Source organism: Platalea leucorodia (genome assembly GCF_965183815.1).
Source record: "Platalea leucorodia genome assembly, chromosome: 1".
NCBI classification, from domain to species: Eukaryota; Metazoa; Chordata; class Aves; order Pelecaniformes; family Threskiornithidae; genus Platalea; species Platalea leucorodia.
Genome location: NC_138823.1, coordinates 48,526,261 through 48,554,048, shown reverse-complemented (window position 1 = coordinate 48,554,048; position 27,788 = coordinate 48,526,261). Strand labels below are relative to the sequence as shown.

At 37.8% G+C, this 27,788-nt stretch overlaps 1 protein-coding gene across 1 annotated transcript; it reads left to right on the top strand.

Annotated features, from left to right (window-relative positions):
• Nucleotides 1-6,228: 6,228 nt before the first annotated feature.
• Nucleotides 6,229-27,331, top strand: LOC309598413 (desmoglein-4-like; the record flags this gene model as incomplete). The annotated part of the gene is made up of 16 exons (XM_082328966.1): nucleotides 6,229-6,276; nucleotides 12,874-12,909; nucleotides 13,289-13,417; nucleotides 14,122-14,277; nucleotides 14,418-14,565; nucleotides 15,459-15,622; nucleotides 15,869-16,003; nucleotides 16,564-16,749; nucleotides 16,932-17,191; nucleotides 18,120-18,262; nucleotides 18,413-18,631; nucleotides 19,873-20,286; nucleotides 22,292-22,440; nucleotides 23,001-23,061; nucleotides 24,689-24,897; nucleotides 26,375-27,331. 16 exons carry the CDS (start codon nucleotides 6,229-6,231, stop codon nucleotides 27,329-27,331), a joined length of 3,414 nt encoding a protein of 1,137 aa, XP_082185092.1.
• Nucleotides 27,332-27,788: the final 457 nt, after the last annotated feature.

Genomic DNA, 27,788 nt, shown 5'->3' with positions numbered 1-27,788 from the left:
CCTTCTACTCCTTGCATCATGTTTAATTTTTCTAGTTTTGTTGCAAGGCTGTCTTTCTGATTATGTTCCTAGGTTTACCCCACACGTCTTCAGCAACTCAGAAATGACAATGTCATCATCACCGTTATTATTATCAACAGTTACTAACAATAGCAGTAAGCTGAAATGAATAGGCTGCAAAAATCATCTATTCTGAGGAAACTGAAAAATTGCCTTTGATGTGATCCTGCCTAACTCAAATTGTAACATTCAATTTCATATCCAGACAGATGGGTTGATAATATAATGCATGGTGTTGTTCATCAGGCTGATAACAAGAGATACTAGCCATCCTAGCAGCTCTTTTTGTTAGAGAGCAAGCCTTTTGGACTGAAATGGATGCTTAGCAGTCTGAAATAATCTTGACAAAAGAAGCCCATACTCCATAAAACTTTTATCAGCAACAACAGTGATGCTGCTGATATTCAAGTGAGATTCCCAAAACATATCAAAACATGAAGAATATGATGAAACATAGACCTGTATGTCATAAGCATTGCAAAGTGTGTCTGTGTGCCTTACCTGTCAAGTAATTCCCAGGAGCTGCAGCTCCATAAGTGTAAAATAAGATATATCAGAGGTGAGTGCATTGCCATATGGCACTTGTAAGATATCTTAAAGTGCAGCAAGTGAGACAGAGTCCTGTCCCTGCTTTGCCGAGGTATTTCAGACAAGTCACTTCATCTTGCTGTGCCTTGGGCTCCTCATATTAAAATAGGACAAATGGTGCCGACTTCATTATACTTTGATGCTTTGATAGAGCTAATGGCATTTCCCATTTGCCTTCTCTTGCTGTTAGAGAAACTCTCTGTTTTAGCGTTCCATGTAGGTCTGAATATAGCATTGATAAAATAATTTACGTCTATGTTCCTGGGTGTTTGCCAGAAAACAGATAGTTCAGGAAAGTCTTAGGCTGGCTTCCTCTTTCAGAATGGAGGTCTGTATAATTTAGGAATGACAGATGTTCCATGTAACTGCGGGGGAAACACTCTTCCTTTAATCAGGAAGGTAAGGCCAGAGTAGAAAAGTTTAATTATTTAAGTTGTTGGGGTTTTGCACTTCCCACACAGGAGACTTTCACTCAAGGCTAAGTCTGAGACTGCAGTATTAGGGGGTGTGTTCATGGTTATCTCATGTAGATCCAAGCCCTTGCTACAGCCCAAAGGGGCTGTCCTACCTATCCTCTGCCCCTGGCTTGGCACCCTCAGCTCTTCCTCCCTGCCATCATCTGCTCTGGATGTTTAGCATCTTTAAAAAATGCAGGGTTCAAGCCTGAAATTATATGCAGCCTCTCACACAATTGAGTATATGTATGTTCTTTACAGTTGTGGGTAATATAGAATTGTATAAATATGTATGCTTAGTTAAGAAAGAAAAACTGCAAAAATATTTAACATAAACTCTAGAAAAAAACAAACAAAAAATCAGAATGAAACTCACACTAAATAAACAGACTGAAGCAAAGCAAAGCAAAAAAAAAAGTTAAACCAAAAAATAAATATTACTAAAAAAAAAAAATTTGCAAGATGTGGTCAATATTATGAAACTGAAGAACCAAAGGGAATACATTAAAAGTGATAAATCTTTTAATTTAAAAATTAAATTAAGACATCCACATTAGCCTGCTCTATAACAGTCTAATACAATTGTGATGTATTTATGAATAAGTCAGTTCTGGGTTTATCATCCCAGACCGTACTATGCTTACTTTTAAAGGCACATTTAGGTTTTTTCATGTGTTTTTCCCTTATAGTACAACTCTTGAGTTAAGGTTGTGAGCTTTAGCCTACAGGAACATTAATGTTAGCCATGTATGAAAATACCTGCAACATACATCTGATTGGGATAGCCGGTCTGACACCCCATTTCCCTGAGTCCTTTAGCATTCCCACTTGGTAACCTCACCACTTGTCCTGAAGGGAAGGGGGCCTTGGGAGCTGGTTTAGCTGTCAAGGATTAGCTCTCCTTGAGCAAAGCTTTTCAACAGCCTCCACACTGAAGCAAGTGCTGGAGATGGATTTATGCCAGTAGGAATTTCTTATCTGCAATTCAGTTATCTCTTCATCAGTGACTACCACCTCCTTCACCTGTGACACAAACAAGCCAGAGAAATCACATAGCCTTTCCTTTTGTAGTTAGATCACACTGTAGGATGATACTGATTCTTCAACCCATCTGTAGTGAGAACAAGCTTATGGGTAACCAGATTGTATTGATTTCATTTTCATGCATTTTGCAAATGATAGAAACTATATTGGTCAGTTCTGCTCAATGAAGAGCACTGATTTAGAGATGCAATTAACAATCACAAAGTATTGCCAGAAATTCTGTCAAGTGAAAAATTTTGTCATGTTTTGCCATCTAGATGAGACAGGAATGTTGTACTTAGCCATCTGAACATTAAGATAGTGTCTGTTGAAATTAAATGCACAGAGCAGCATTGTATTATTGTTATTACTGCTTTTATATGTATCTTACACCACTAACTTTTCTGCATGTCACCCTCTCACTAGACATCTTACAGATTCTGAGAAAAATCAACCTTTGTGTCCATGAGACCTGGCCACTTTATAGAAGGGCTACCCTAGCACGTTAACTAAATTGTTCTTAGCATATCAAAATATGACGAGTACCAAAATTTTATCAGAATACACAAATATCCCTAGCTTTTCTGTAATGAAGGTATTTATTATTACTTCATCATGTCATTCTTTGTTATTTCCTGGCCTTTTTTTCTAGGTCCCGTAAAGCTCTTTTTTGCTTCTGCATATTGTGGACCATGGGCAATATTAAAAAATAATGTCTCTCCAATATCTTTGAGTATGAAAATAATATAGGCAGGAAGTAATGCAGCTTTTCTGAGTGTGGAGCAGATTTATTTATTTTGATATTCAGAAAGGCACTGAGTGGGCGCTTACTCAGCGGGGACAGCAACTGACCCTTGACTGGGGGCCTTGCTCGCTGCTGACCTGGGGCAAAAGCCCCCGCTCCGAGCCCCACAACAGGGGCAGCTGTAAGTCATATTGGGGACTGTGCCAGCAGGGGTGCAGGACGAAACTTCTTCCTGTGAGATGCTCAGAAAGTTGACCTAAGTGTGTGTGTGTGTATATATATATATTTGTGTGAAAGCAGGCCGCATCAAATATGGATGAAGCAGGTTTGAAATCAGCTGCAGGCTTGGGCTGATGATGCAGTCTTGGAGGCTTAAAAGCTTACACCCCATTTTCAAAAATGACTCAAGAACAGTGTTTTAAAAGTAATGAGACCACCGTAATAGGAAAAGGGTGCTTTCTGAAACAGTCAAACATGTTAGTTACCTCGTGCAAATGGAAGTCACTAGGAACTTGGCTGGCTTTGCGATATCACTAGGTGACTGGCTGAATTTTTAGACACCAAAACATGTTTGAAAAATCTTTCTATGAAGAGAAAAGTGAGATTTTAATTAACTGCATTATATGCCAATTATATTATGAATTATACAGCTCTGTTTACACAATGATCCAAGGCCCTTTCCTCTGCTTTCTGTAAGGTGCTAACATGGGTAAGAGGAAAAACACAAAAATCTTCATAGAAAATGTAAAGGAGAGAAAAGCTCCAAGAGTACAATATGACTGTTAGGTGGATGCCACTAATTCTATTTTATTAACTCCAGTATTCCCAAAGGGTAATGGTCAGTGGTTTAGGATTTCTTCTTCAAGCTAGATCAAACTACTGAACCTTTTTCAGTCATTTTTGTTTAGACTAAACTATTTTTTTAAAATTATTAATGTGCAAATTATATTTTTGAAGGTTTGAACATTTGTTTTGAAATCCCATTTGAAATTACGTGACAAGTTTTCCCATTGAACAATTGTTCTTATTTATCTTTTCTGATGAGTCCATGTGCACTCTTTATAACAAGGTATGGCACAGAGAGATATAGTGTAACAGCTGGGGCTTTTATTTTCACTTTTGCTGGCACTATTATTGTCATTCGAGGCATTTTATTTTCTTTTGTCAATCAAATTATCTTCTGTTATAATAAAAAAAATTGACATAACAAAATTGAGATATTTGGGTCTGTAAAAGAACATGCATATTTTACATTTGCAAGAAATAAGTTCTTCTATCCAGTGGTCAAAATGGAAATTCAGAACTGCCAAGAGCAGTTTTGAGTGATACACACTTTCAGCTTTTCTTGGTTTCTTATCAAGGCCCCTATGTAGCTTTCACATGCAGTGATTTCTCAATAGTCTAAATAAAATAAGTTTTATCAATCTTCTTTCAAGGATACTCCAAAAATAGTCTACTGACCCAACTTTACAAAGGTCTGTAGAGAAGTTTGAGAACTACTCATTCTGAAGATGTGTTTACCCTTATTCTATGTATTTCCCCTACATAGAAAGTATAGAACTAACTCTGAAATGCCAGAATACCGACCCACTTCAACCACTGACTATTGCATTAGTAAAACGGATATTTTAGATGTTACTGCAATAATGATTATATCAGTATGGTATGAAACATTAAAAAACATAGAAAAAATAACATTAAAAATTCTGCAAAATAAAAAATAAACCCTCCAAGCCAAACATTTGAAAAATCTAGAAGGAAAAATGTTTTTAAATAGGCATTTTTTGGAATATTTGATTAAGCAAAAGTTCTGAAATAAGGTGCCTTGGTTCATAAAAGAATATGCATATTTTATATGCACAACAAATAACTTTTTACTTTTACTTAATCCAAAAGCAAATTTCAGATTGTTGAAAATCTAGATGTGATCCATTTAATATTGTCTCTCCCACTTTGCCTCACTGACTCACTGCTGGGCATGTTGAGCTCAGTACCAACAGCTGAGTGACAGCAGGGACATGCACCACTTGGCTTTGGCAGCCCCAGCCAGCTGCAAGCACCCATGTTAAGCGGCATGTAGGCAAGGCATGCTGCAAAGCTGCTTACCCAGCAGGAGCATGGGGCCTCGTCCAGGGAGGTGCTGAGTAACCCCAGAGGTGCTGAGCCCTCTTTTCCCAGCTTGAGTTCAGTCCTGAGAGATGCCCAGTACCGTGGTGGGCTTGGCAGGCTCAGGAGCACACCAGTTGTATTGCACTTTTGGGGATGAAGCATGCACCCTCCTCCCAGGTTCAGTGGCAGAGCAGAAGCTCACTCTATCTTTTTCTTGACCATTACAGGGTGGTTCAGGTGTCCCAAAGACGCAAGGAGGGACTTACAACGCCTCTGCTGCAAAACAGAGGAAGCTATTGCTGAGTGGGGAATCTTCTTTGATTTCTCTGTCCCTCACATATTTGTGCTCTTGCCATCCAAAATGAGGCCAGAAGTGAGCTGTGCAGCACATCCTCCCCTTGCTGTTGTTTTGAGCAGCTCTCCAGTTTCTCTGGCACAGAGCATGGGTACACCTCCCTCCCCACTGTGTCAGCGAGAGCACAGCCCATAGGAAGGGGAAGGTATGGCATGAGCAGGCTTTGCAGTCGGTGAAAGCAGAAAAATCTTCTTCCTCTGTTTCAGATATTCTTGTGGCCTAATGAATAAAACACTATTTTTTTCCCCAAATTAATATATTACCTCTTTAATGACAAGCCATTCTGCTCCGAGACCTGCACTTCTGTGAACAACGTGCATGGAACTGACTTCTTCGCACCTGGAAGTAAACAAATGGACTTACATTTTAATTCAAACTAATCATTTCTTAAAGTCCATATTTTCTTTACAGTAATATTCATTAAGGTCTTCTATTATACTTGGTGCAAGGAGAAAACTGGTAATTGCATTCAAAGCAATGATAAGTTACCATTTTAATGATTCCTTATGTTGTGAGTAATTTATAAATCACTCGGTATCTTCCCAGCAAAGCTTGCCTTCTGTTTTTAAAACGTACTCTCTTGTATCCAACAAAGGGTTTCAGTGCAATAAGAATTAAGGTGTGTCTCTTAGCTTTTACCTGCAAGCAATAATGATGTTGTCAAGCATTTCAAGTGAGACCAGCCCAGGATTTTGGGGTGGGGAAAGTCACTCTGTTATACAGCATCTTCAGTGCTTCCCTCAGAGGGAGGCAGAGACACCTTGAAGAGCTGAGTATAAGGACATCTACCGAGTGTCTTTTTAAGTAGACACCAGAGCTGGGGGGGGGGAGGGGAAAAGGAACAGGCTTGTAACCATAACTCAGTTGGACTTGTATCCGAGAAGGCAGATGCCATGGATTGGCTCCCTCACCGAACGGCTGCTTTTCTGTTCCTTTTATTGGTAAGTCAGATTTTAAAACAATATTTGTAAACTCTGTGATTATGCCAGTTGAGTCTTCCTCAGCAGACCATTACATTTTGCAGCGTAAACTACCCCCCAAAAAAATCTTGTGAAATTTAGCATAAAAAACAAAGCTGTGCTTATTTTAAACTGCACTTTTGAAGATTCTGTAGAAATAATTTATTTTTTCATTAAATGCTGACAAATGTTTCTTTTGATTTTGACTTTCTGCAGTCTGTCGATGTTCAGTATGTGACTTTCTGTGTTTAATGCATGACTTTTCAGGTGAACGTTGTCCGTGGCTACTATTTAAGGAGTCACTATTATTAATAAAAGTATTATCATTATAAAAATCCTAATAACTTGACTGAATATCATTTGGTTCTATGTCTTTTTTTTTTAATCAGTTCAGGGAATATGAAGAGCAAATCTCTTTTTCTAAAGTGATTAGCAAGAGCGCTTCAGAGCTGACCAAATCCTATGGCTATAGTCAAGAGAAAAACAGGAAATTTAGTGAAGATCTTAGCTGAGTAAAAATCAAGACTTGGCCTATTATTTCACATTACAAAGAATTACTGTCTTGTAGTGCATTAGTGTCTGAGCCACCATGTGTTGAGCAAGTGAATGCATGATGAAAGTATCGCTCTTCATGTTCGTTTTTCTCACTGTAAAAGGAAAGTTGCGGCTATGGTCAAGTGGCATAGTTGTACAATGTGTTCATCAAGGCACGGAATTTACCCAGAAAGGACTTAAAAGAATTATGGAGGCCCTTCGACTCCTGCAATCTGTTTTTTGCATGGATTATTTTTACTCATGTGTGCTGCTTTTCTGAAATTAGGTAGAGGCTTAAGGCCCTGAAGATTGAAAAGAGTAGGATTTCTATTATATAGAAATGTTGTTATAGAATAGGAAACCCTAAGACTTACTTTGAAGAGATAATCCATATAATCTTAGGTGACAGCTCTGCAGTCAGTAAAGTAGATCTAACCAACACAGGGCAGCTGCCGAGCAAACAATGACAAAACTTGGCAAAAGCAAGTTACGGTTCGGATGAGTTTCTGCTTGTTTAATGCAGTGCAGAGGTCTCAGATTGGCACGCTGCACACCACACTAACACTTCTGAATTTTCATGTAGCATTAGTGACTATTCTTTTTACTCAGTTACCTGGCGATGCATACTCCTGATGTGTTGAAGTTCAAAAAAAAGTTGACTATGCTGTATCTAAGATCTGTCCTTTCAAAAGAGATTTTACTGCTTTATCTTCTCTTGGCAACTCTGGAGATATTTTCGTTCTTTCAGTATATTATTGTTACAATTGTGACTGAGGCAGGGTATGTGTTGGGTCAGGAAAAAGGAGCAATTGTGAAAACTGCCATTATGTTTTGATAACTATCAAGTATTTGAACTTTTACTACCCATAGAAAACAAATGTTTTTCTTATTATGCATTCTCCTGCACAGCAGTGTTCATGGTGGCCTGTACAGCTTAATAGCATCTCTCAGCACTTATAGAAAGCTGACGAAAAAACAGTAGAGATTAAATAAATTACAAACTATGTATCTGATTTTATTGTATTCTGAGAAACAGTCTTGGTTTTCAGCTTGAGTAATCTTTCATAAAAATCACCTGTCTGAAAGGTGTGTCTGGTTAGTATATTCCTAGTAAGTTGTATCAAATAAAATTGCTGTGGAGTTATACATGTTTTAGTACACTCCTACACTTTCAAAAAAAGAAAACTTACCAGCCCTGAAACTAATAATTTTCTGTATGCATTTCACCATTGGTGGGACTGATTCTGCAACCCTTGCTCACGTGACTTCAAAGGCGTTATTCTCATGAGTAAGGGAGTTCTCTTTGTGATACTTGCACAGACACGTTTTATGGAAATAACCTGTTTGATCAGGTATGACTCTTCTCCTGCCAGCTATCATGTGACAGCTAATAATTGTAAATTCACCACATCTCTCATATGCACTTTTGTCTGACTACATTTTCCCATGTGTTATCTACACTTTTTTTTTTTTTTTTTTTCAGTTGTTAGGCTATGCTTACACCTCCTACTCATAACTTGGTTGCATATAAAAATATTAAGGGGCCAAATCCTCTCCTTGCATATGCATGCGAAACATCAGCTAGGATGTAGCCAGGAACCTGCAGGCTCTTCTGCCAAAGAATTTTGTTGTAGAAATAGAAACTAAAGCAATTCCACATCCAAGAATTATCACCTAAGATTAGGTTCTCAAGTCTCCAGTTTTGCATTTCCTAAGTAAAAATGGCCCCTAAGTAAACATGCATTTGCAGCTAGTGCACTCTAAGCCATATTTGAATTCAGGTTTTATTGAGGAGATTTATTGAGGAGACTTAGCAAGACTAATTTGAAAAACTCAAATTTGAATGATAATGGCATGCACTCTGTATTGAAATTACTTTTCTGTTCATTTTTCTGATGGTTAAGCTCAGTTACTGTACAGAAATTCATTATATCCATATGACACAGCATAACAGAAACAATATCAGTGGAAACTTTCCCAAAGTGGTCAGTTCTTTGAATAAACAGATTTTAAAATAAATAAAACTTTGGAATATATTCTTCTGACTGACACAAGCATTGTCATACTTCTGCTGAAATAGAAATGGATTCTCCATCCTGGGTTCAATACAAAATATTGATGTCAGTTGCTAACACAGGAAGCAACAGAAACACCTGACTTCTGCAGAATTAGAAAACAAAATGCCAGAAAAATCATCCTGAAAAACTTCCCCTTTAAATTGGGAGGAGCACATTCATTAGTGACCTACGAAAATGAGAAGTATGGACAAAAACACATTCATGTTTCAATTTAAAAGTGATCAAATGGCTTCTTTTTAAAATATGAGGTTTTTCTTATGTATCAACTCTGCTTCTCATTATTTCATATGCACTGATTTATCATTTTTTAAAGAGATGCAGAATGAATAAAGGGAAGGGTTTATTATTTCAGCCCTAGTAGTCAGAGCTTTGGCTGAGTAAGAAAGGCGTAAAAGTCCCAAAACGCTGACACAACCAGAGCTACCATGGCACCCGATGACTAATATAATGTGTGTGAGTTCTCAGCACTCCTCCCATCCAGGCCAAGAACAATACCGCTGTTGACTTCAAAGAGAGAGAAGCAGTTCCAATATGAATAATGCTGGGAAGATGTTAAAGGCGTGTTCAGTCATTTAGATTTGAGTAGGTGGAGGAGGGAGGATTCCATAATTGCGTATAATATTGCTTGGCAGTCAATTAACGATTAGTTAATTCTTGTTTGTAAATTGCTTTGAAGGTGCAAAGAACCATACACATCCTATGGGCCTAATTCTGTTCCCAGTTAATCAGAATAAATCCAGAATAACTCCAGTGTGACTCTAAGGCGTCATTTTGGACATAAGGTTCACGCTCTGCATCATTATAATAAAAGACAAGCTTTCCAGCAGGCCACTGTGCAAATGACAGTCACCATAAACATGTTTCCTGCCTGCACCTCTCCCAGCCCAAACCAGAAACAGCTTGTGCAACAAGCCTCTTCTCTGCAGAGTTTCCATTTTTTCACAGTCTCTCAGAGACTAACAGGACAGCAAATCTCGATATCATTCTGATCAGCTTGCCTACCCCAAGGTCCTCAGGATGCATCCCACACATTCCAGTGGCTCCTATTGCTTTAATTATCATTAATCACCGAATCTATGGAAAGTACTGTACTCAGATACTAGTTTAGAAGGGAAATTTGTTCACTACCTAGAAGTATGCTGGAGATAGCTGCTAGGAGGCAGCACTTCTCTGCTGGAAACAGCACTATAAAAAAATGGGGTTGTATCGCAGAGACTTCTTAGAAACAGACAGCTGGGGTGGGGAGAGCCTTCTAACTGCTGGTGATAGTGGAGAACTGGAAAACATTAGTTGGGGAGGCAGAGGAACCTCCATCCCTGGATCAGGTTAGATAGATGTCACTCCAGAATTGTTGAGCGTTAGCTGCTGAATCAGACAACTTTATCTGGTGTCTGCCTGCTCTCCTTCCTATAACATGGCAGTAACTGAGAGAGACATATCAAATGCAGACATCAAGTTCATCGGATCAGCCTTTTCAAACAGTATCATAAACTGTACTAAGGACTCTGGATTCAAAACCATCAAGACTTCTCTTCCACTAGCAACACACAGCAAAATGGGTTTTTCCTTAGTTAGCATGGGATAAGTGTGGAAATACGGGGCCTAAATTTACAATCCCCAGCATTACTGAGGAACAAATTCCTGACATTCCCATTATTGATGCTCAAAAACAAAGGATGAAACTCCAGTGTAAAATGTATATTCTTCAATTCTTGAAAACAGAACTCCCTATAGGCTGAAATCTAGTGTTTTATGAATATGAACAGAATTCTTTATGAGCATAATTCTTATTTCAGAGATACTCAACACAGTTTTTCAGTTAGGCCTGCTGAATATGAGAATGATGTGGCTGGATGTGAGATATTAGTTTCACTGTTAAATAACAGAATAGGCCACAGGATACAGACAGTAGACAAGATTCACTAACATCGCACTGGGAGGTGTATACCCATACTCTTCTGGGTCAAGACAATTGCTTGCATGCCAGAAGGGATTTCACCTTAAGGGTGGAGAGGATTTCACTACACTCACCAAGGAGGCTCCGCTCTGCTCTTGGGATCAACTGATAACAGAGGTTGAATTAGCGCTATTTCTGGTGGACTTATCACTCAGGTTCTCTGGTGAGGGTGTACTCTGCCCCTTCTACTCTCCCATGTTTCCCCAAATTCCAAGGGGAATTATAAAAAGACAGGCCTGAGCTCCCACTGGGGTGAAAAAAACCCAGCAGTTTAAATGGAGTCTGATATTGTCCCTTCTCTGAGATGACTAACAGCTGCACATGAATTTGAACCCCATTCTGCAGCTGAAGATTTAAATAGTCATCAAGACATAAACTCAGATTAAAAGATGTATTGACAATTTTAGCACAACATGAATGTATTGTAATTATTTTCCTGTAGAGTACTTAAGCATTTATGTCAATAGCTTGCTCAAAGACACAAGAAAAAAAAATCCTTACTCCATGAATAGTCCAATAAATTTCAAGGTATATGCACACCAAATGGGCCAATCCACAGTCTAAATTCCCTCATTCAGAAGCAGATTAGAGTAGCCATTATGTGCCGAGATCTCAAGGAATGTTCTGGGCAAGATCAGATCATTGGAGACACTGCTTTGTAAATGACAGATGGTGGACCTCTTACGGCATATCGGTAAATGGGGAAAAGGCGTAAGAGAGAGGAAGGAGGGTGAAGCTACTGTTCATTAATCTGTTGCATGTAAGAGGTTGTTTTAACATGAAGTAAGTGGAAAAAAGTCTGTGCCCATCTTCCAGCCTTGACAGAACAATGCAATAAATTGGAAGTGAGGAAAGTCCCATGAAGTAAAGCTACCATAGAGAAAAAGATTGTCACGGATTTTATCCAAGTATAACTGACATAAAACCCTCCAGATAAAACATGTCAGACAAAAAAAAAGCTATTGAACAGTACTGGGAAATGATAAGGAAAGTGGAAAATCGATAACTACAGCTGTTAACCACATTTGGCGAGAAAAGAGAAACTCTGCAACATCTTTTGAGTCACCTGGATATTTTGTTTCTCCCAATGATGAATGAAGAAAGCATCCAGTCCTGCAAATCCCATATTCTGCACCCTTTATCATCTGAAGAGAGCAGAGGCAGGTCCTAAACCCAAAAGAGATGCTCTGAAGAGGTACATTCACCAAGTGAACTTCATTGTCACACCTTATTTAGGAACAAGGTTAACTAAACTGTGCCTTCTTTTAAATTGTGGTAATCAAGAAATTGAGGATTCTCTATTATTTTCATTTTAATTTTAAAGTAATTACATATTGCGTCTGATCCTGCCACCTTTATTTACTTAAGAACTTCGGTTGCATAGCTAGACCTCAAATCAAAGCCCACTGCACTCCAGGGAAATCTACCTGATGACTGCAGTTGGCTTTCCATCTTGCATTGAATCTTTTCAACCTCAGTGGGAAGTTTCAAGAAAACATTTTCATTCTTTTTGGTTAAACTACATAGTTAAGTACTCCAGGTCTACTGCAGACTTTCTAAATAAAAAAATAAAAGAATAAAGAATAAATTCTTTAGAATAAATAAATACTCCTTTTCTAGTTTCCTAGACATACTTTTTAATAACAACTCTTGCAACTACTTCTCTCTTCAGCTGAGGTGTTACAGCCTAAAAATCTGTGTAAAAGCTGTATTTTGATGTTTGAAATTTGCTATGGCACATCCATTCAAACTCAAAGTTCTACCTTGAAAGACAGAATTAATTTTTAAGGTGTTAATTGTCGAGGAATTCAAGTGATGGATAGAGAAAAAAATGAATTGCACAAGGTAATTTATGGAAATCCTGTAGCTGCTGCCTAGATAGGCTGTTGCAATAGACTTGAGAAAAGGTACTGCTCCAGTCCTGCAGTATAGCAATGTATGGCAGTTGGGTTTTGCTTACTGCATTTTGCCGTGCATTTTTATATGCCAATCTTCATATTGTTCTTGCAGGTACTCTTGGATTTCAGCACAGGATTTCATGTAGAGGTAATATATATTTCTTTAGAAACTGGTTTTCTGATTAAATGAAATGTAAGCCAATGCAAAAATGAAATGGAAAATACTGAACTAAGACATTTCTGAACTTAACGATTGAAAATATATTTAAATATTAAACAGTTGCAGGTAATAACCTGCTCACCCTCTCCAGAGAAGTTCTCCTGAACCTAAACAAGTATCTCATAAACAGGAATAATTTTAAAGTAAACATGTACAGTCTTAGAGTTTTGGGACTCGCAGACATATAAAAAAGCACATGATCTATAAAAATCCCTTTTCTCCTTATTGTTGGAAATTCTAAATGTCTGTATTAATTTAAAATGAATTGAGGTTACTGGTCATATGATACTGGAACTCTCTGTCAAAGGTAAAGGAATGGGATGAAAATGGAATGGCAAGATGGAAAACCTTCAGAAGACAAAAACGTGAATGGATCAAATTTGCTGCAGCTTGTAGAGAAGGAGAAGATAATTCTAAGAGGAATCCAATTGCCAAAGTAAGTAGAAAGAAAACCAAAATTGTTCACTGACAATGAAGTTTTTCTAAAGGCAGGCTGATAAAAGCAGAGAGCTTTAAAAGTATATTTGCTTAGAGTAGTCAAAGCGATGAATGTAGAATAAAAGAAAGATTCTGCAATATTTCCAGCTCTGCTGAGACAGTCTCATAAGGTCTCATAAGGAGCTGCTGAGGAGTGACCAAAGCCTTCCTAGAACATTGCCATCAGTCTACCTCCTGGACAGCTCCAACCATAGTGTCTTCGTGTGCAGCATCTGTGTATTAGATTGCAATATTTTTATTTTCTCTCTCACCCTGAGAAACCCTTGAGGAGAAGTTCAAGGATAGTGCATGACTTCTGTGGGCAACAGAGCAAAGAAGATATCTTCCTATCCTCTCACCATGACCATACCCTTAACTGTGGCCCAGTCACAGTGTGATACTCTTGGAAGTTTCTCTCTCCACTTCCCTGCCAGAAGACTTAAAAGAAATAGACAGCCTGTCCGGCACTTAAGGGGAGATGGATCTCTGGGATGACTGTTTTGTAGAAGAGCCTTCCATTGGTTTTGTTGATTGAACCTTGTGATAAGTGGTTGAGAAATTGAAATTATATAGAATTTTTTCACAGGAACTAATAATAGGGAAAAAAAGCCCTACAGATATCCTCAGTAAACTGGCATAAATTATTATTATCTATTATTGTAGATCCGATCAGATTGTGAAGAAAACAATCCAATCACATATAGCATCTCTGGAGTTGGAATCGATCGTGCCCCCTATGGAATATTTGTTGTTAACCCAAGAACAGGAGAAATTAATATAACATCAATAGTGGATAGAGAAGTAACCCCAGTATTTGTTGTAAGTACTCCTCTTTTTCTTTTACCCTTATAATGATGGGGTGGGGCAGGGAGAGCAAAAGGAGACAAATTCATTTTTTTCAGATTGTTACTTTGCTTACTTCACTTTTGGTTTTAAAATGAGTAAATCTCTTTATCTAGATACGTTGCTTTGCTAAACACTCAGTGACGGGTGTAGATTTGGAACCACCTCTTGAACTTCGAGTCAGAGTTCTGGATATAAATGATAACCCTCCTATATTTGCACAAACTGTATTTACAGGATCTATTGAAGAAAGCAGTATGGACAGTAAGTAACTATGTTATGCCTATTATAGTATAGTTAGCGAAGCTCCCAGAATACAGTTAATATAAACCTGGGGTGCTCACTCGACTTTTTCTTAGGGAATGACATATATTGGCCAGGGTTTCTGCAGAGGAAGGAGCAACAGATGCTTCTCCAAGTGCTATTCGAGCCGGGGCCCGAGCTCATTGCCTAAAATTAAGCAGCGATGCTTCCTTCCCCCTTTCCTCCCACACATGAACGCTGAATGTTCCAGTTTCTAACCATACTATCATGCAAATTCTTTCAGATTTGAAAATTTAGAATAAATCAGTTCATTCTTTCTCATTAAAAAAAATTAACATTACACCTACACTTATTTCCTTTGAGGGTATATAAAATATGGTTTTTTATTTCAAATATTTGTATTTGTAGCCAGTGTATTGCAGTTGCAGTAGAATATTACTAAATAAACCCTTACTTAAACCACTAAAATGGTTCTTTTTACCAAAAGTACAGCAATCAGCATTAGACATGCAAATAGCACTGAAGCAATGGTGCCTAACACTCATTTTCTACTTTCTAGAAATTCTCATTTAAAACTGTGGACATTTCTTACCTGGATATCTACAAGCTCAGTACTTACTGTTTTTACATAGTCCCTATGGTGACTTAAAGAAGTTCAGTGAAAATCTGCATTACTTCATCTGACCTTAATTTTTAATGCATTTTAAAGTCATTAACATTCAGTCAGAATCAGTATTCCAAAATTAAACTTTTGTTTTTCTTTGTAAATGTCACTGAATAGATAGCATTCTATCATTTTTATACACCAAGATTTAGCATTGTCTTGATGAGTTGTTTGCAGGAACAAAACAGATTTTCTGATTTTTTTTTTTATTATTATTTTTTATTTTTAGACACACTGGTGATGAAAATAATTGCATCAGATGCAGATGAACCTAATCACTTGAATTCTAAAATTGCCTTCAAGATAGAGAGTCAGGAACCTTCAGGTCCACCCATGTTTATTATGAATAAATACACTGGAGAACTCCATCTTGCAAATTATCTTGACAGAGAGGTAACATTTCCCTTTCCAAAGTTAAATAATATGATGTTGTGGTGTATGTGTGTTATGAGAGTGGTGAAAAAAAAAAGATTGTGGTTTATACAAAAATTAAGGGAGAAATGCATTTTTTCTATATGTTACAATAAAATGTCTAAGGCAAATTCCTGCATTAGGAAATAGTAGCAAGACATGACTATTTATAACGTTTAAGATGTACAAATGGTCCTTCTAACATGCTCGTTTATCTTTCTGTGACAGCAACATAGTAGCTACACTCTTGTTGTGAAGGCATCAGACCGGGATGGAGCTGCAGATGGAATATCATCCCTTTGTAGCTGTAACGTTAAAGTTATTGATGTCAATGACAACTTCCCAACTCTCGCTCAAAGTTCTGTAAGTCTTTAATACCAAAAGCAACATCACTGTTTTAAACCCCTGTTCAAAAACCCAGTTGATAACAGAGCCCTTACTAACCTGTAGAGCACTTTCACATTTGAACACTCCACTGGATTAATAGGGTTGTTTCCTCAAAGCATGCTCAAAATCCAATCCGTCGCTTGCACACCAATTCTGATAACATACACATAGATTATTTTTGCATTCAGAGAAGTCCATCCTGACACTGACTTCTCTGTATTCAGAGAAATCCAGTTATTCAGGCGTCCGGACCCGTGCAATACGGCCAGATTACGTAGATTAACCCAATCTTTACAGGATCTTTTCTTATAGAAAGCACAAATCCATTTCCTCTAAGCAGCTTCTGCAAACACTTGAGGTGATACAGCTCTTCAGATCTGCAACCAGAATCACAATTTACCCAGAACACTCATTTTTTATTAAATTGGCATGGACTGTGGGCAGGACATCCTTCAAAAGAATCTCTCCAGTCAGCTGTGTTTTCCTCACATTATATATTTTAGTGTTTGCTAATAGGTATTTATGTGTCATTCCAGTTTTCAGCAAGTATTTCAGAAAATTCACTCAGTTCAGAACTGCTACGAATACAAGCTCTGGATGCTGACGAAGAGTTTACAGACAACTGGTTAGCAGAGTTTTTCTTTATATCTGGTAATGAAGATAACTGTTTTGAAATTGTTACAGATCGAGCTACAAATCAAGGAATCCTTAGAGTAATTAAGGTATGGATAAATATTGTGATTCAACTGTTTAAAAAATCATCTTAAAATAGTTTTAATTAATTGTTAACAAAATTAAACAAGCAGTAAAAACATTGTCAGTCAACCATTTAAAATATAAAGTATCTAAATAAAATTAAAGGTACTTTTATTTATTATCTAGTTCTCTGTGGTTTATCTTTTAGGAACTGAATTATGAGCAACTCCAGACTCACTCACTGATTATTGGTGTCAGGAACGCAGCTCCCTTCCACCACTCCGTTGCACATGACTTCCAAATGTCTGGAACACCGCTCATAATAGAAGTAAAGAATGTGATAGAACCACCAAGATTTCATCCATCTTCAGTTGTGTTTTCTGTATCAGAAAGCTCAAGAGTGAATTATGTGGTGGGAACATACACAGCCATCGATGAGGACACTGGAGCTATTGCATCAAATGTTGTGTAAGCTCCGCTCTGCTTAACTCCCTGAATGGAATAATTCTTTTAATTGAGATTTCAATGGGATGAGGAATAGGTATTTTAAAGGGTGCTTTAAAAAAACAGCTTAAAAATGTTAATAGATTAGCAATAGAATAATAGCAATAGAATAGTATATGCTTCAGCCTGTTTTTATGCTATGATTGCTTTTGTTTACTGACCTACTTTCCTTAGCCTTGTGCACAAAAAAAAGAAAATATAATTTTTCTAACAGGCTGTAACTTAAATAAATCAGAAGAGATTTTTTTTCTAACCCAACCTAAGAATACTTTTTCTTGAAATGTTTACTACAAATAGGGAATTTGTTAGCATCTCTAAAAACACAAGCAGAAAACCCCAATAATGGGCAATATTATACAATCAGAATAGAAGAGGTCACTACCAGCTCATTCTGTAGCAAAAAAAAGAAAAAAAAATTATTTGACATATATTTCTGCTGAAATCAATGATAATTAATGGGACCATAATTTGCTTTTTCATGTATGTAGAAATAAACACATCCAATTTACAAAGGTTTGAAAAATTTTCATAAAACAGAGAAATACATTAGCAAATACAACAGTAGAACATTATAGGAAGAGCTGTAGATTTAACTAGTGATATCAGCAAGGGTTCTAGTAAAGGTTTACAGGGTCCAGAAAGATTTTACTTTTAGACTATGATACCACTTTCAAAATATAATGGACTACTTCTTACTTTATTCCTAATTATTTTTCTGGTCTACATCATTTGAAGTCTACAGGAATTTTGCTTGAACAAAGGGTGAAATGCAATAGCACCTAGTGCAGCCTAAAGAAAAATATTCCAAAGCTACAAATATTATTTTCAAAATTAATATGTAATACATATATTCATAACATAATGCTGAGTATTTCTACTTCACCAAATACAGATATAGTATAGGACGTGATCCAGCTGCCTGGTTCAGAATCAATCAAAACACTGGTGAAATCACACTGAACAAAGTTATTGACCGGGAATCAATCTATGTGGTCAACGGGCAGTATAGAGCAGAGGTTCTGGCTATCACCAGAGGTAAGAAAATAGATTAAGTTTTCTGAAACAAAACTCTCTTTGTTCCAGATTTCTCTTGATGTTTTTTTCCTGTTTCTGGTCTTCCCACCTGAACTGCATTATTTATAGTATCAGTATTCCCTCCTGACCACACGTATCTTCTTTTTACAGGGGTTCCTCGATATACTGCTACTGGCACCATTGTGCTTTCAATACAAGACATCAATGCCAACTGCCCAACCATTAATACTGAATTAAGGAAAGTATGTATGCATTCCCCATCAGTGATTATCACAGCCAAGCAAATGGATGGTTATACATATGCTCCCCCTTTTACATTCAGCATACACGGTGAACCTCAAACTACATGGATTATCAGATCAATAAATGGTAAATTAACCTACATTTTATAACAGAATAAACCATAGTAATAAGCTCTTATCTAAGATAACAGATTGGGATAACCTTTTAAAAACAAATAAAACAGTTATTAGAATCCTTTCTAATCTCACTTAAATGAGATTTTATGCTCATATGAATCCAAGGAGTTGCTCTGGGTTTGCATATATATATATATATATATATATGTATGTGTATATATATGTGTGTGTGTGTATATATATATATATAAAAGTCATATTAGAACTAGAATCAGAATCATTACATGTGTTTTATCTAGTTATCATCTTTTAAAGGAAACTAAAAATACACTGATAAAAATAGAGCAGCAAAACTGTACTTTACTTGAGTGTAGCTATGATAAGCACTTCTGTTGGTCTAAACCTAATGAGGTAATTCAAAAGGAGTAATTTGATGCATTTTTATTTCTATATTATCTAAAAAATTCTAAGCATATGACAAAACTCTCAAATTTATTTATTAGAGTATAAAGTTATTAGTTGGCAGAGCTTTACTTTTATGAGAGGCATATGAAAATGGCAAATAAAGACTACAGCTTTTGCAATTTATCGTACAAATTGTACTTACTTGTATTTCTAAAAACGTTTTAGTCAGTGCCCAGTGGAGTTTTTCCAGTTTCCTCCAACAGGACATAACAAACTAATGAATTAATCAAATTTCATACATTACTAAATGACAGAATTTGCATAAGTTACTGTATGCATAGAAGACTACATTAAATGGTAAATATCACAATTACAACTACTCTTGTGTCTCCTATTTGTTCTAAACAGATGTAAATGTGTAACTTTAAATATTTTAAAACTACTGAAAAAACTTTTGAAAAACACATGTAAATTCCTTCTGAGAGGGAAAAAATAACGTATAAAACTTGCAATTTGTATGATGTTCACCATTGTGAGAATAAAAATCACGAAAAGCAGCAGCAGATATAAAAAACTGCATTTGCCCCTTTTATACTCCTCAGGTTAAAAAGTGATGACTAGACTGATCTGGCTCAGGTTTTCCAAAAGGAAAAACTAGCATAGATGAATATCATAAGTTTCAGCTTTGGATAAGTACTGTAGACGCATAAGTAACTGAAGATCTTAGAATGGGAAAACTTAGTTTTCATTCTGTTCTATGAACATTACTCACAAAATTTACAGATTTGTACAGTATTTATAGTCAATACCTTAATCTAAATATTTTTCTCTTTTTTTTTCCCAAAGCTTCCTCTGCAGAACTAATTAGTCAAAACATTGACTTTTACCTGTATAGGATCTATATCAATGTAAGAGATAACCAAGGCCGACGCTGCCCTAAACCACATATAATTCCTGTGCAAGCTTGTCAGTGTGATATTCGTAATTACTGCACCAGTGGGGCCACAAAAGTAATCATCATCGGTGGTGGTGGTGGCAGAGATGATGGTAAGCCTGAACAAGGCACTGTTGCAAAGACAGATAGGCCGTTTTACACTGCTGGATACACTGATGGATATGCTGATGAATACACTGATGAAGATGTTACTACAACCACTGATGAGAGTTATGATGGATATTATGGCAGAAAGTTCCGATCTTCTACCACACTTAGCGGTGCTGCCATTGGCCTGATGTTTCTTGGTGGATTAATATTTGTTTGTAAGTATAAAATTCAGAAAACATTTTATTAATTGTCTAAAAAGTGTATTTTTTTAATTCTTCTAAAATAAGGTGAGTTTTCTGGTTGGTTCTTAACCTGTTGGCTCCCATGGGCCATTTGACAGAGAAAAAAATTGTCTTTGAAATTATAAGAATTTCTGTATATTTTATATTCTACATATTTATATACATATTTCATTCAGAAATAACTATTTCCTTCCTAAGACTTAGGGTTTTTTTCTTAAGGTGTTATCCAGTTCTCAGACCGTCAGACAGGGTAAAAATGTTAGTAGAAGATTCAAAAGGTTTAGTGGTGGACTTGGCAGTGATAGGTTAACGGTTGGACTCGATGATCTTAAGGGTCTTTTCCAACCTTAACGACTCTATGATTCTATGATTCTATGAAAAGATTTTGGGCAAGAGCTGTTCGTGTCACTTACAACTTACACTTTGCAATTCATACTTCCATTACATTACTAAAAGAAATGGACAAGTATCAGCTCCAAGTTGGGTATGAAAAGATGTAAAGAACAAGCTTCCTTTGAACTAAAAGACAGATTTCAGTAGTAGAACAATAAATATAATCATCTTCAATTTTGAACATTTTGGCTATTGCTGCCAAACATTACATCTATTAAAAACAAGTAGCATTTGTGATAACAGGATCAAATGAGATCATTCATTCATATGTCCTAGTATTTTTTAAGAAATATGAGTTTCATGACTCAAGTTAAACTTTATGCAAGCAATTACTTCTCAGACCACCACAATCAGATGTGATCATCTCTCTTTCATGGCTTAAGCATCAAGCACTCAACATCTAAAATTTCCCAATGCAGAAATACTGACTACACAAGCAGAAGAAACGGATTTTTTTCCTGATTTTTTTGAGGAGGGGGGTTTGTTTTGGGTTTTGATCTTTGATTAATAGGAATCAACAAACACAAAATTTTGAAGCTGCAAAAGACTGCTTTTTTTGTAGTTCCCAGGTGATTAATGTTACAGGACAGACTGTCTTTCTCCCTTTGGAAATCTCCTCTCCTAGTTGGTAGTCTGGAGTAAATATGTCCTTAGTCATGCAGTGTGAGCTAGCACTTTGTACACTATATAGCCCGTTCCCCTTTTCTCTTCAGTTCACTTTAATGTTAAACTGAGAGTTTTAGATGCTCTGCTTAATCTGGTGTAGGCAACTCTCTCTTTCCTCTCCCTCTGCAGTGATATGAGGTTATTAACTTAGCCATCTAGGTTAAGGACCTAAAGACAGCCAGAATTAATACAGCAGTGCCTTTCTAAAATGAGCAATGTTTTCAATGTTAGCATTTAAAGCATTCAGAAATTTCCAACACTGAGTTCTCGAAACAACCAAGCATAATACAGCACACTGGGAAACCTGACTCACTCTATGTAATCATCTGTTAAAACTAGGGTTTGGGTTTGCCTCTATTGTTTTTTCAAATCAAGCGTTATGTATATGTGATGTGAAAAATGCAACTAGAGCCTTAGCCAACGATTACTGTAGCCAGCTGGATATCTCTCCACTGGTTCTCATATGTCTATTATTACTAATGTGTATTTCTTTTCAATTATAATATCTGAAGAGACAAATGTATGCTTATATATCAAGAATGAATATCACTGAATGCTATACATAGCAAGACTGGTTCCATTTGTTTAATTTTCATATGTATGCAACTTATATTCATTTAGCTGAGATAGATGAAAGTTTGTTCCCAGGTATATAGGCATAAATTTAGAGTAACAGCCCTACTCCACCCCCGCTTTGCTCTGCTACAACGAAAGGTACAAATTATTCTGAATTTCCAAATACATACATTTCCAAAAGCAGCTAATGATTCTGAAAGCCAGACTTGCAGGCTGCTTGGTTTGAAACATTTTAAAAGACATATTTTCAAAAGTTCTTGAGCAGCTGCCCTCTGGGAAAAGCAGCTATTCCTGTGAGGAAGAGACATCCTAAATCCCTGTTTCCTGTTTCTTTCCTGTTAAGTGATTCCAATTTTGATGTCAATGAGCGACTGTTGTGGCTGTGGACCTGGCGCTGCAGCTGGAGTTGGAACTGGATTTGAACCTGTACCTGAATGCACAGAAGGGGCAATTCATCCATGGGGAATAGAAGGTGCACAGCCTGAAGACAGGGTCAGTACATCCCATGTTTCTAAAACCCTCATATTTAACTCATATTTACAGAAAAGTTACATATTTAAATGTTACACGAGTTACATATTTAGTAACTCATATTTACAGAAAAGACTGCATTTGACTAGAAGCATGAAAGTGATTGTAGCACTGTGTCATATTCTAAAAGAAGCCTGGCATTGTCAATAATTGCCAGGCAGATATGAAAGGTGATCCTTAATTAACATTTGCAGATGGAGTTTGTATGTTTTAAGTTGTGTTCGCTTAGCTTGGCCCAACAGTTTGGTGTTACTATTTCCTCAGCTGAAACACAAGAACTAGCAAGCTTTTTCAGTGCAAAGTAGGACAAGGTAACACAAACCATCTTCACCGATCACCGTTTATGTTGACAATGAAAAAAACTTGAATGGAGTCTTTTTTTTTTTTTTTAGTGGGGATGGTAATTAATAGCTATCGTTAACAGTTCAGACTGCTAATTCCTTAACATGATTCACAAAGTCTTTGTCTTCATATGGGAATTTCAAAGTCATCATTCAAGGAGTCAAAATGTTGTTTTCCAGGATGTCTCACACATTCTTGCCCCAACAACAGCTGCAGGAGGTGATTTTGGTGAACCCTCTGGTAAGCAGATCCTAAAATTTTCTATGTGCGCTGTCATAAAGCTATCTTTCAGAACTACATGTCTTCTGATTCAAGGAGTGAAACTTTGGTTTCGCAGCTATAACCCAACCCTTCCAATCTTACATCTGCAGATAGTCAAACTGATGCTAGTAGGACTTCCAGTATGAATAAAGGATCTGAGGTTTGAGCCTTTGAGCAGATTCACTTCTGCAAACTACATTTATTTTGAAATATCTGCCAAGGCTTTCAAATCTCAGGCAATTTTTCTTTATCATTGCAGCTAGCAAATGGAGGGTCTTTTCAAGACACCAGTTTTAGTAGAAATCAATCTTGAGGCCAGAATAAGCAAATTTTCCTTCATAACTCCATGGTGAAAGGTTCAGTTCTTCCCAGTTTCCAGGCTCTGCTTCCCACAAGGGAGAATAGGACCTGTCAAGCAGCCAGTTAATTACTGACCATCTGTGCATCAGCCTAGACAGGAAGGTGGTACATCATAGCACAATAAATGTATGCTTCTGAGATAAGGTTCCCCCAGGAATTCGATGGCCATAGAGAATAAGTCAAGCTGTGCAGTGCCACCTTCTCTTTTTCCCCATTCCTTACTCCACAACGGGAAGGAAGGATGCTGGCACTGATCCACTTTCACTAGCTTCTGACAGGAAGAAATGTCACTCTGCAAGACAAATTCTCTGATGACTATTGATTATTCAAAAATGTTCTCATCCTTAAGGTAAAATCAAAAGAGAACATTTTGGGGCATAAACATGAATTAAGAGTCTTCATTCTCAGGGAAGTTCTGCTGCCGTGACAATTGAAAAGTTTAAGACTTACACATGTGATTTACTTTATTCCCACTGTTCAGTACCATTATGGTGAAAGCCCCTGGTTCAAATTCTGAGACTGATGAAATTAGATGAAAAAAAAATATAATTTAGCCTATGTTTCTTAATGTAATCATAGTCAAGACTACTATATGCAATTGGTTTATTATATTACATGCTGATATTTAAGACCACTCATTCCTTGTTATCATATATGAAAAAATCTGGAGAAGATAAAAACCTGTAAGTATGACTTTATAATTTATTATAAAGGTCATTTTCATTCTGCATTATGAACACTGGTGGTTATTATGATCCATTGTTGTTCTCCCAAATCCACCTTAACAATCTAATGACTAGAAAATGTGAAAGGAGTTACAAAGGTATTTCTTTTAGAAAAGAGTTTAAAGTAAAACAATTTTAACCCCGATGTCATAAATACGCATTTATGTATTTCCATAAATATCCATCAGCATCATCTGATTTTCTAATGCAAATCCCATGACAGCATATATGTACACCAGGCAGATGAATCTCTCCAGTCAATTACACAAGTAAATCATTGATTTTCTAAAGCACATATGCACACGCTGCCTAGCCTGAAGAATAAAAGAGACATCTGCTAATATGCGCTTAATTTTTATTGCAGTTTCAATGTTTGGCACCTGTGCATGGATCTGTGACCAAAATTAGTCTAAAATACCTCTAGAAACTCAGTAGTGTCACTGTACTATTTGTAAAAACAACTGGCAAATTCTGTGTAAATTTTCGCAGAGCACAGGAAGAATAGCTTTTTCTGTTTTCAGACATATATACAAACACGTATGGAGGAGGAGGAGTAGTAGCTTCTGGTGTTGAAGAAACTACAGGGGTTGGCTATGGCACTGGTACTGGTTACGGAACAGCTGGAGGAATTTCTGGAACAGGGGAAGCAAAAGGGTCAATTGGAGGAACAATAAAAGAGTATCGAGAAGGAGGGGTGAACATGGCCTTCCTAGACAACTACTTCTCTGAGGTAATTACCTGATCTTCTTTGTGTTGTATCTGTGAGCCTACTGTTAGATTCTCCTCCCCAAATTACATGGTGGAAATCCACAATAACTCCACTCAATTTGAAACTTCCAGGATATAAGACTGGTGTGAGAGCAAAGCTGACCATACTAGTAGGAAAAACTATGACACTAGTAGTACTGCTTTTGAGCTGCTGGCGTAGTAGATTTGATTGCTCAATAGCCTTTTTGTAAAACTGATGGACACAGTGCAGTTATGGGTAGCGAGCAATTAAATTATTTCAGCTTCCTAAGTGACCAACAAATTTATATATTTGCCACCTTTTCCAGTGTACAAATAGACAATAACTTTGTGAAATTGTTCACATGTACTTCCTGTACAGCTCGTTTAATGAAATGACTTTAACCCTTAAGGAACTGTGAACACCAGTTCACTTTCTTCCTTATTTTTATTGCCATTTCTGTTCCCTAAAAGACTTGTGAACTGCAAGTGACACAAATATGCAGTTTTGTAATAATTGGCAACATATTAATTAGCCTTTACATATGGGATAAAAAAATGCTATGGAGTTTACATGATTAATGCATTAATGGGATATATTTTCATAATTAGCATGAACTGTGAGGCATAAATACTATAATTGCATATGTCACCAAAATATCAATTAATACATAAGGATTGCTCTATTTCAAAATCTAAACAAGATTCAGCGGAGGAGAGGACAGAGCAGTTCTGAAGTCCCGAGCATGGACTTCTCCCAGACCACGATCTCCCTGCCTAGGCTGGGAGCACTACGTATTAACTGTCTGCCAGCCGTAGGCCCCCACAGATTACCCCTCCTACTGACCATCTCAGTCTTCAAACCCTCTGCCTCTCCCTCGCAGGCCTCCCCTTCTGTCCTTCCCTGTTCCTCCAACATCACCCCTCACTCATTTTAAATTCTTCTCTTTCCTGCCTGATCCCTCTGCACTGACCACCCCATCCCCAAGGCCATCACAAATCAGTGATCTCCATCCTGCTCAGCATGGATTCCCCTCTGGGCTCACCAAGCCTTCCTCGCTGTGGCCAACCCTCCATCCCATCCCTTCTGTCCTGGCCTCTCCACTGCTCCCCTCGCCATCCTGCTTTGCTCCTCTTCCTACTGCTTCGTCCAGATATTGCTGCCCAAAGAGTACATTCATTCCCCCATCCCTTTCGCTCTCTCCCTTCACCCCGCAGTCAGACCAACTGACAGCAGACCAAATTTGAGATGCTAAGTGTTTGCAGAAACAAGAATAAAATACCAGTAACATTTGAATAAAACTTATTTCAAGGTCACAAAAATGTTGATGATATAATTTGTCCAGTTGATATCCTGTTTTTCAAGTCAGCTGAGCCTTACTGTGGTTAGGGAACCCTTACTATGGTTTGAGTCTTCATGGTTAAAAACCTGATGAAAAGTCACTCTGTTCTGCTTTTTTCTCTGATTTTGCAAACTACAGAAAGCATTTGTGTATGCAGATGAAGATGAAGGTCGGCCAGCAAATGACTGCCTATTAATATATGATCATGAAGGAGTCGGTACTCCTGTTGGCTCTGTGGGTTGCTGCAGCTTTATTGGAGAAGATACAGATGAAACGTATTTGGATACATTAGGACCAAAATTTAAGACCCTGGCAGAAATCTGTCTGGGCAAGGAGATCGAACCTTTCCCTGATGTCAACCCACCCTGGCCAGGTGTTAATGTCACCTTTCCAAACCCTGAAAGTGATCTAAACCTCCCGCCACCTGGAACCACCATTGTTGTTAACGGATGTGCACCTATGCCTCCCCCGGCTGGCACTACAACAGTTGTTACTGAAAACACCTACACATCTGCGTCAACCATACAGCCCCCGAGGCCGATGCCGGATCCTTTGCTCCATGGCAACATGACGGTGACTGAGACCTACACCTCTGGCTCCCCCTCTCTTTGTGTTGACCCTCTGCGTGCATCCAACGTTGTTGTAACAGAAAGGGTTGTTGGTCCTGCATCTGCCTCTGATTTGCGTGGCATGCTAGATATCCCCGATCTCACAGACGGGTCCAACGTTATCGTCACGGAAAGAGTAATTGCACCTAACACCCGGCTCCCGACCTCTCTGAGCATTCCCGATTTGGTAGATGGGTCGAATGTGGTGGTGACAGAAAGGGTGTTCAGGCCTGCCTCTGGCATGCCAGGCAGCTTAATAAATATTCCTGCAGAGTTATCAAACGCCCACAACGTGGTAGTCACCGAGAGGGTAGTGTCAGGGTCTGGGATGAGCAGCCTAGGCGGGGCAAATCTGGGAGGCCTGAGCAGCACGGGTCAGGTGCTCAGCGGCGAGTGTCACCTTGGCCAGGCAATGGGCACGGCATCCCCCGGCACCTCCCGGAGAAGAGTGACAAAGTACAGCACTGTGCAGTACTCCAGTCAGTAAGGCCTCTGCCGGTGCCCCTTCCTGCCAAAATCACCATTTGCACCAACACTTGTCAGCTGCCACTCACCAAGAATATTGTTATTATTTATAACTAGGAAATAGCGCTAAAGTTTCAGGGATTCCTATGTGTGTGAGGATCTCCGAAGGGTGCCCCGTTTCAAGGTCAAACGCAGGACTTTTTGTCAGTGAAGGGAAAGTTGAAGTTAGCTTTGAATTTATTTCTTTCTCTCCACCTAGCACCACAAGTGTACAAACAGATACTAATGTTTTTGGAGAGAGATCTGATTACCGAGCGGAGCAATGAGAGGGGATCCTTGTGTGCATACAGTACCAGCATGAATTAATGTCATATAAAAAAGTGTTAAAATACTGTACTGCTGAGTGATCTCCCACAATAAGTAGATTTGGGTTAATAGCCCCTTACTGACAAGACAGGAAAAGAATGTAATTAATAATT